Source organism: Genypterus blacodes, unplaced genomic scaffold, assembly GCF_046128005.1.
Source record: "Genypterus blacodes isolate CSIRO-AG114 ecotype Tasmania unplaced genomic scaffold, CSIRO-AGI_Gbla_v1 ptg000012l_1, whole genome shotgun sequence".
Taxonomy (NCBI): Eukaryota; Metazoa; Chordata; class Actinopteri; order Ophidiiformes; family Ophidiidae; genus Genypterus; species Genypterus blacodes.
Genome location: NW_027466826.1, coordinates 3,610,506 through 3,620,151, shown reverse-complemented (window position 1 = coordinate 3,620,151; position 9,646 = coordinate 3,610,506). Strand labels below are relative to the sequence as shown.

The window sequence follows — 9,646 nt, the reverse complement described above, 5'->3', positions numbered from 1 at the left end:
GTCCTTTCTTCTGAATATAACCGATATCTTCTAGACTCCTGAAGGTCACCAAACAACACCAAATAGCTCCAAATACATGAAATCTCTCAAAATTCCCCCTGGCTGCCTTGTAAAACCTGCCCAGTAACAGGTTTCCTCTGTACTCCACACCCTGCTCCACAGCCACGTGAACCTCGTGCTTGCTGTGTCAGATGTCTCTGCTCAGCAGCAGCAAACACTCCTTATTTTGGCATTGTTAGACTTTGGGAGTCTATATTTGGAGTGTTTCTGCAAGCCTCCCTCCTAAATCAACACTTCTTTATGCGTTGGCTTAGAAATGTACACAGCTCTCCCTGGCTGTACACACACACAGTGTATGGACAGTGAATGCACTGTCCATAATGTAGCTATATGCAAATGTTTAGGTAAGTTATGTGTCTGTTTTTATATGTAAGGAGCATCACATACGACAGATTCAACCACGACTCTGCATAGAAAGTAGTGACAAATCTTTCTTGAAGCTCCTGGAGAAGTTTTTCACCTTCCATTGTTATTATCACTGACAAAAAAGCACATGGAGGTTACGGCTGCTGCAGCTAGACTCCATTTCTGCAGCTAGACTCCATTTCTTGCCTTTGTAAGAGCTCAGCTTGAGCAGAGCCGCTGAAATCATTTCAGATTTACAGCTGCTGCTCTATTAAGTGCTCTGAGAAATCCAGGATTACATTTCCAGAGGCTTAATTTAGTGTTTCAGCCATTTAAGACTGTCAGGTTTCAGCGGGACACACAGCAGAGTGTCATCGTCGTGGCAACTGAACTCATCGCAGCATCAAGCCGGCAACCAGGATTATACAGCACATTCAAAATCTAAGAATGTAATTTATTTTCTAGTAAACCAAATCTCTGGTCACAGATGAATGTGGGGTAGAAAGGTCAGGCCAGGGAACTGTTTTCATTTGGTTACTTAATTAGTTTAATTATTTATTTCATATCGGATCTCATGGATCTTTTTAAGGCCCCATTATACTGCAAAACACTTAGGTCTATAATGGCCCCATGGTCTGTAGAATGGACCCCCACAGAGTCAAAGAACACATGGAAGAGCCTCTTAAAGCTCCTCTGAAGGAAGTTAGGGTTAGTTAGTTTTCCTGACATTTTATCCTGAAAGTCTGTACTTCATGTTTTTACTATCCTTTAGTAATTTCCAGGTGTGTTCCTATTTCTGTGCTTGCACAATCTTGCCCCAGAACATCCAGAACAGCAGTGTTATACATGCAGGGTTTGTGAGGGAAAGTAGTACCCAAAGAAAATCAATTTTACAAGGTGTTACCGCTGTTCTAGCATAACAAAGTTCTATTTGGGGAATCCACTAGATACCTTTAGCTTTTACTGTGGTGTTCAAAATGTACGTCTATGCACAGAAAGAGCCTGAATTGAAAGTGTTGGAGCTTCTTCTTGCGTCCTTCCGCCCTGACAGTTGCAGAAGTATATAAGGGCCTGAACCTGTAAGGTGCTGAAATTAGGGACCGTTAACAAATGCATGTTCTTATGTGGTAGTGTTAACTACCAATCACAACGTCGTTTATATATCAGCCCGCCCGCCCATAAATGGGAATTCAGGAAGCAGGACCAAGAGCAAACATCCATTTAATGTACGTAGTCTTTGATTACAGGTATTGTAAGAAAATTGCAAGGATACACAAAAGTTCTGACACCAAATTAAAAAAAAAGACATGGCGCTTAACTTTGCTGAAGAGATTCTACATGTCGTCTGATGGGGGGGGGGGGGGGGGGGGGGGGGGGAGGGGCATCCTTACTTCAGCAGGAAATGAAGTCTCAAAGCAAAAGAGAAAACATGAGATTGAGGTGGAGATGGAATAAAACTCAAATAAATAGTATAAAATCCAAATCCATTCTGAAGGGTTTGTAATGCTGAGAACAGCCCGACCACACACACACACCCTCACACACTTAAACTGCCCAATACAAAGTGAGTGCGGACAAGTCATGATCCATAAAAAAACAAAAAACAACCCAACTTTACCGTTTTACAAGATAAACAAGACATGAGACATTTGTCAACTGAAATCACGTGTTACAAAGAAATATGGTCAAGGACATGATAGCGTACAGGTCGGTGTCAAAACAAGTACAAAGAAATCAAGGGGCCACAAATCCACATCGCCTTAACATTAATTGGTGGCCTAGAGCCACCTAGTGGCTATAACCGATATCATTGGAGGTCAACCTTTTGTAAATCCAGTCACAGTCGGGGGAAATCGCTGTTCAGCCGTCGAGACAAATGTTCTCCATCATGAGCCGAGAGCAGATTCACATTCTTCTGTCAGTGTGCTGCTGCCGTGTGGATGGTGGTGGACAGGATGTTCTCCTGTACAGGGGAGCAGACCACCGATTGTCCTGATCAGACGGTCCTGGTGAGCGGAAATTCCTCAATCACTGTCGAACTTGATGGAGTTGATTGTAGTGGAGATGGCTCCACCGCGGTAGCTGCCCCTCTTTTTCTTTGTCTTTTCATGGCGGAAAGATTTGCCTTTGGTGAACCTGAGCACGTCGTTGGCTTTCTGGCCCCAGTCACCGTTGGCTCCGTACTGGAAAAGGTAAGGTCAGGTATCAGAAGTGCACTAATAATCTCAGTCTGTCCTGTTTTATGTTTTGTGTCTTTCCATTATAGTTCAACAAATCTCTTCTTCAGCGACTTGCCACAACATCCATTCAGTCTGAGCTTAGCATTAGTTACTGGACTCACCTTTGCGTCAAACGAGTTGTCCGCTAGTCGAGGATCCACTTCTATTTTTTCTTCTACTATCCTACGGAAAGGAACGTTGGAAGACTGAAAGACAAACATTTGTCAATATACCTTAACCCAAAGACATCCATTTCCCCTGATCTACCTGATGTTTCCTTAACCTTTAATAAAGTCAGACTAAAGTCCATGTTCCAGTTCTGCAGGTCACCTTCTCACCTTCTTATTGGCTTTAGGAAACGTCTGTGGTGTGGTCGTTACTTTCTTGGTTTTGGGGGTTGTGACTTCAGCGTCTTCCTCTTCACTTTCAGAGGATTCTTCATCTTTTTTCCCTTTCCCATTGGTACCTGCATGAACCAAGAGGCAGACAGCCCCAAAACCAGTCACACTCACATCACAGAATGATTTGGATTTTATGAAGCATGACCGTTCTAGTTTCAGAGAGTTTCTATGTGCAGCTTTCTAAAACATACACAAGTCCACAGAAATGGCCACATCATGCTGAATAACTGTGGTTTCATAGTTACCGTTGGTGACAGGGGTGGTGGGAGCTGTCGCTGCTCTTTTCGGTTCCTCATCCTCCTCTGATGAGCTGTCTGATGAGCTGCTGTCCTCTTTAGGTTTAGCAGCTACGGGGGTCTTGCTTGTTGATGCTGGGGTTGCAGGTTTCACAGCACTCTTACTGGCCTCCGCCTCCTCTTCTGAACTGCTGTCACTGGATGAGGACTCTGCAGGCTTGGCCGGAGCCTTAGCTGCTGGGGTGGAAGCCTTAGGTGTTGCCGCTTTGCCGTTTGGGACTGTGGACTTGGGAGTGGATTTGGCCTCCGTCTCAGAGTCAGAGCTATCAGAGCTGCTCTCCTCTGCCTTCTTTGTTGGTGCTGGAGGAGTCTTCGTGGCTTTAGGTGCTGGGGCCGCCTTCTTGGTCTCCTCCTCACTAGAGCTGTCATCACTAGAGCTGTCAGCATCTGCAGCAGCAGCCTTGGGAACAGGAGCAGGGCTCTTGGCTGCAGCTTTGGCTGCAGAAGGTTTAACAGCTGCTGGCTTGGCCTTGGCTGGTTCCTCGTCTTCAGATGAAGAGTCAGAACTACTTTCTGCAGCAGCAGGCTTTGCTGCGGGCGTAGCAGGCTTTGCTGCAGGTGTGGAGGGCTTTGATGCCACCGACTTGGCTGGCGCCTCATCTTCAGATGAGTCAGAGTCGGAACTACTTTCTGCAGCTACAGCCTTTGGTGCAGGGGTCGCAGGCTTTGCTGCCTGGGTGGAGGGCTTTGCTGCCGCTGGTTTGGCTGGTGCCTCGTCTTCAGATGAAGAGTCAGAACTACTTTCTGCTGCAGGGGTAGCAGGCTTTGCTGCAGGAGTGGCAGGCTTAGCAGCTGCAGCAGGCTTAGCAGCCGCTGGCTTGGCCTTGGCCGGAGCCTCATCTTCGGATGAAGAGTCAGAGTCAGAACTACTTTCTGCAGCAGCAGGCTTCGCAGCAGGGGTGGAGGGCTTTGCTGCAGGGGTAGCAGGCTTGGCAGCTGCTGGCTTAGCCTTAGCTGGTTCCTCATCTTCAGAAGAGGAGTCTGAGTCAGAGCTGCTTTGTGCTGCAGCAGGCTTTGCTGCAGGGGTGGAGGGCTTTGAGGCTGGGGTTGCTGCCTTAGCTGGTGTTGGCTTGGCCTTGGCTGGTGCCTCGTCTTCAGATGAAGAGTCGGAACTACTTTCTGCTGCAGCAGGCTTTGCTGCAGGGGTAGCAGGCTTAGCAGCAGGCTTAGCAGCTGCAGGCTTGGCCTTGGCTGGTGCCTCATCTTCAGATGAAGAGTCAGAACTACTTTCTGCAGCAGCAGGCTTTGCAGCAGGGGTGGAGGACTTTGCTGCAGGGGTAGCAGGCTTGGCAGCTACTGGCTTAGCCTTAGCTGGCTTCTCATCTTCAGAAGAGGAGTCTGAGTCAGAGCTGCTCTCGGCTGCAGAGGGCTTAGCAGCAGGAGTGGAAGGCTTGGAGGCTGCTGGGGTAGCAGCTTTAGTTGCGGCTGCCTTAACCTTAGCTGGCTCCTCTTCCTCAGAGGAGGAATCCTCCGAGCTGCTCTCGGCAGCCTTGGCTGGGGTCTTGGGTGTTGAACCAGCGGCAGGCTTTGGTGGGGCCGCAGGTTTAGCGGCTGGTTTTGCTGGGGCCTCATCATCAGAGCTGCTGTCTGATTTAGGAATAGAACCAAATATAGGTCATTCAGTATGTTGACAAACTGTAGGATGGTTGGATGAATAAATGTAACTGAAGCAGGAGTGAGGCAGCAGAGAGGGCTGGATGATACGGCAAAACATATCACCATATTTTACAATCCTATACAGTTTACAGTATCTGGATATTAACTTCCAATCACCCACACAGTTTCATGCTTTGACTGCACTGCCTGGATGTGTTTGAGGTGGATTAGATCGCTTATGTGTTCAGATTTGGTAGCTTCCTTCTTCATGAATACTTTACTAAACACTGTGGTTTGCTCTGAAACCCAAACATCTCAATATCACAGTGTGTGTGTGTGTCTTTATCTCATGCTGCACCATCTCAGGCCCCTTCTGAGTTTTGTTAAGATAAAATCATCAGCTAAACCACTGTGATGTTAACGATGACGCTTAATTTTCCAGCAAAATCTTAGCAAAATTCGGTAAACGGTCAATACACCATTTAGATGATTCTAAAGTCATAGCTGATTTTAAACAAAGACAGAACATTTAGATCTTTATACACTCATGGAGGATCTGGGATCTGTTTGTTACCTGAGCTTGAAGATTCTGCTTTTTTAGCTGGAGGCGTTTTTACAGGTGCAGCTTTTGCTGGGGTCTTCTTCACAGCCTTCTTCTTCGCTGCCTCCTCCTCCTCCGAACTGGAATCCTCTGAGGAAGATGAGTCTTTCTTAGCAGGCGTGGCTTTGGCCGGGGCTACTTTAGCAGGTGTGACTTTGACTGCTGGCTTCTTTTTCGTCTCTTCATCGGAGCTTGAATCTGTACAGACACATCAAACATGCACATGGACTCATTATGCATCCAGCACCCGATCGTACTGCTCACACTGTGGTGGTGGCTGAACTGTGATCATTACCTGAACTGTCCGAGCTGGACTCCTGCTTTTTTGCAGCAGGTTTGGGTGGAGCCGCTTTGGCAGGAGTGGACTTCACAGGTGCAGGTTTAGCTAAGAGAAGAACAACACTGTTAGACATGCCAATAGACAAGCTCACAGAGGACACTTGAGAGAAAACCAGCCCCGCTTACCAGCCACCTTCTTCTTCTCCTCTTCCTCATCACTGCTGTCTGAGGAGTCGCTGTCCTCTGTCTTTTTGGCAGCAGCTTTGGGTGTCTGAACTGTACCAGGGGGTGGGACAGCACTGTACGCTCCTACACACACACACAACTGATCAGCACCCGCACTACTGCACAAACACCTGCAGCTCCATCAGACTACACAATATTTTTCATGCTTTAAAATAAGTCAGAGGGCCACAAGTGACCACACAGTCAGTGTAATGAGCAGAGTTGTAAGGAGGGAAGAATGTATCCACCCTGTAGGCCTGTGTGACCTGGGCGTGGAAACTTAAGATATAAATAAATATCCAGCTGTCATTTGTCCTGTGCTCTGAATGGTCGGTGTCATTGAACACAGCTTCATTAGTCCAACACATGACCATGGTCCCTGATGCCGAGTAGACTTGGCAGTATTAGAATGAATATACTGGAAGTAACAATACAATGGGACTTAACACACCTGCTTTGGGTTTTTTGCTGGGAGGAGCCTCGTCTTCAGATGAAGAGTCTTCACTGCTGGATTCAGCAGCAGCAGCAGCAGGAGGAGGAGGGGGGGTCTTCTTTGGAGCCGGTTTGACTGGAGCCTACCAGGACACGTGAAATAAACAGTAAATAAACACACTACAGGATTCTGTCTCTCCTCTAAGTCATACATCCAAATTATTTCAACACCTGGAATTAAGAGTTGTTGGTAATGACATAATCCCTTTGCGTACCTTGGCTGGCTCTTCGTCTTCAGATGAACTGTCCTCACTGCTGCTCTCCTGCTTTTTCTGCGCTGCGCCTTTGGCAGGAACCAAAGTCTTGGCTGCTGCTACTGCACCAGCTTTGGGCTCTGTTATTCAGAGTAAATTAAAGTAAATTACATACAATCTATACGAGGTCAACATTAGTTTAAGGTGAATGTGAGACAATAGTGAAGATGTGGGTCCATACTGGATGCAGGGGTTTTGGCCGACTTTTCATCCTCAGAGTCGGACTCTTCACTGCTCGAGCTCGTGTCCTTCTTCCTTTTGTTACCGGCAGCAGCAGGAGGCTTCACTGGAGCCTACACACAATTGACACACAATCTAAAACTTGTAGGAGTAGTATTGAATAATATTTTGCCCATTCTGCATAAAATATACTACATTTGCTGCTGAAAAAACAGACACTGGCTTTTGAAAATGAGGGAGAGCAGATGGTTTAGCAGAGCAAAGATCTGCATATGCAAATATGAACACACCCAGCCACGCTGCACTCTACACGCTATTAGCTTCACAGCCAGACGTGCCAGACCACTCACTACCAGCTTCACTGACACGACATGAACATACAGCTCATATAGTTTGATTATATTTGCATATTGAAACATTGCTGCTCTCCACTATATTGTACTGTCATCACCTCGGATTTGAAGAAGAAATGAGAAGTCTTCAAAGAACAACAGAGTTTAACGTGGTGACAAACTCTACATCAGTCTATCCAGTGAAAGTCAAAGCACCACATGACTAAAAACATTTAAGACTCCTGTGGCCTTGCAATATTGAGTAGATCTCTCTTTACTTTGGATACTTCTGCCTACCTTCACAGGGGGTTTCACAGGAGCTTTAGCTGGAGCCTCATCCTCAGAGTCACTGGAATCTTCACTGCTGCTGGATGCAGCTTTTGCAGCTGCTGCTTTAACAGCCACCGCCTTGGCTGCTACAACAGACAGAGACAAGTAATGCAATCACATGGAACAGATTAGAAATTGTTTCCTCATACTCAATTGATCATGTAAGGAAAAAATCATTTCTCAGCATTTCAACCCTTTTCACTACGAGGAACAAGAATCTACTCCTTCAAGTGTTTTGGTCCAGGCCACCGGCAGGAGATGAAGGGAAACCCAACACGTGTTTCACCTCCACAATGAACAACATCATGAACCGCCTATATGACTTGTGTCTTTTTTTCCCTTAGCTTTTTTAGGTCTAAGGTGCTGTCTTCCTGTGGCGGGGTGACAGAGCAGCATTGGTACGCTTCCTGAAAGGATGGGCGGCTATTGAGAATGGATGGATGTTTCTTGGATGCACTTAAGCCGTAGAAAGGTAGGGAAACCCTGCATAGTCCTATTAAGTGTAATGTATTGAATTACCTGCAGCGTGTAATGTATTGAATTACCTGCAGGAGCTGCTTTGGCTGGTGGTGGTGCAGCAGCTTCATCATCCTCACTGCTCGACTCCTCACTGCTGGAGCTCTCTTTACTGCTCTTTGCTTTCTTGGCTGATGGGCCATTAGCAGCCTCAGGAGGGGATTTTCTTTTCTTGGCTTCAGGAGACCTAAAGAGAGAAATCTACACATTAATTCCTGATTTCATCTCTCCTGATGAACAGCGCAGACTGTAGTGTTGTCATCTTGAATGAAGAGTAATTCTGACGACACTCCAGTGAAAGAACTCTTGCTTTCCCTAATATATGGCCACGTTTTCTGATACACTGCTCTAAACCTAGCATTCAGGTAAAACTCACACAGATGCAATATTTCAAACATAGCTACTGACATTCCTTTACAAAAAAACAGCACGATACAACATCTAAGAGAAGTAGTCTTTAATCATCTGGTTCATACATGTAAAAACAAACCTGCTAGAAGAAGTCACACAAACCTGGTTTATGTAATGCAAATCCAGGCTTGTCAACATTGGACTAAATGAGGTACAAACTGTACAGTAGCAGAAGTGTGTGAGGCACCCCTCCCCCCCTAATGGTCACCATAGAACTGATGGCATTTAACATCTGAAGTCTATGGAAGTCTGGAAACCTCTTATTCTACAAATTACAAACATTGATTAAGTTATGAAGTTATTCTCTTGAAGAATTATTTGGTGAAAATTGCTGTGCTGGTTCTGTGTGCACACGATGTACTTTTCATTTTCCAGCAATAAATTCCTAAATTTCTGCACAGAACATGTACCTAAGTGATATTGTATTGGTGCTGTGTATGTTTGCTCAGAGGCGAGTCACTAAACAAACAAGACAAAGGCTCAGAGGACGAAACAGTAAGAACTCACTTCACCCAGAAGTTGAAGACATCGACAAGCCGCTCTTCGTTTTGATCTTGTGGGTTCTGCAGAGAAACACACGAAACAAAGTTTGTGCAAGGTAACATTCTAATATATAGTATACTATATCCACTATAATAGCAACCTTAATTATGGACACGTTCCATTTCGGAGTGCTAGTGCCTTTGTGCCGTACATGCTAGCTGAACAGATTCATTAATCAGTGTTATTATCTTCACCTGTGCTTGATGCGACAGCGCAAAACATCTGCAGCCATTAACTTTTGACAGCAATATGATATAATAGCGTTATTTGTGGTTAACGTGTGGGGTGATACACATGTTAGTGTACACGTGCAGACATGTGCATACGTAGCGTGCCCCCTCGTGTGCGCACTTTAAACAACTTCACATCTCGACAGCTTGAAATGACGCGGGTAACGGTATCAAACATCCCGAGCGGGCTACTGCTTACCACTTTAGTCTCTTTGAAGAACTGCTGAGCCGCCTTGGTGAACTTGTTCTCCAGCAGAAATGAATAAACGTATCTGTAAAGATCACTGGTCACCGCGTTTTGCGCCGCCATCTTCACCACGCTCCTTCTGGAATGGA

At 45.9% G+C, this 9,646-nt stretch overlaps 1 protein-coding gene across 3 annotated transcripts; it reads right to left on the bottom strand.

The window, feature by feature from the left end:
- Nucleotides 1–1,617: 1,617 nt before the first annotated feature.
- Nucleotides 1,618–9,646, bottom strand: nolc1 (nucleolar and coiled-body phosphoprotein 1). Of its 3 annotated transcripts, none has more exons than XM_076164929.1 (14): nt 9,510–9,646; nt 9,045–9,100; nt 8,156–8,313; nt 7,578–7,696; nt 6,950–7,061; nt 6,730–6,848; nt 6,474–6,597; nt 5,984–6,106; nt 5,814–5,903; nt 5,492–5,716; nt 3,271–4,908; nt 2,963–3,090; nt 2,747–2,830; nt 1,618–2,588 (listed from the first exon to the last, which is right to left on the bottom strand). In XM_076164929.1, the coding sequence occupies exons 1-14, from the start codon at nt 9,618–9,620 to the stop codon at nt 2,430–2,432; spliced, it is 3,246 nt and encodes a 1,081-aa protein (XP_076021044.1). In that variant the 5' UTR covers nt 9,621–9,646; the 3' UTR covers nt 1,618–2,429. The 3 variants fall into 3 exon arrangements, with proteins under 3 accessions (XP_076021044.1, XP_076021052.1, XP_076021060.1); XM_076164937.1 differs by having other exon boundaries at nt 7,578–7,693; XM_076164945.1 differs by having other exon boundaries at nt 2,451–2,588; nt 2,747–2,807.

What these genes read in the sequence shown, in the direction of transcription:
- nolc1 (XM_076164929.1), bottom strand. Translation starts at nt 9,620, where the DNA reads ATGGCGGCGCAAAACGCGGTGACCAGTGATCTTTACAGATACGTTTAT. An exon ending in AGCCAAAGCAGCTCCTGCAG is followed by an intron (nt 7,697 to 8,155) that starts GTAATTCAATAC and finishes TGTCTGTTGTAG; the next exon opens with CAGCCAAGGCGGTGGCTGTT. An exon ending in GGCCAAAACCCCTGCATCCA is followed by an intron (nt 6,849 to 6,949) that starts GTATGGACCCAC and finishes TCTGAATAACAG; the next exon opens with AGCCCAAAGCTGGTGCAGTA.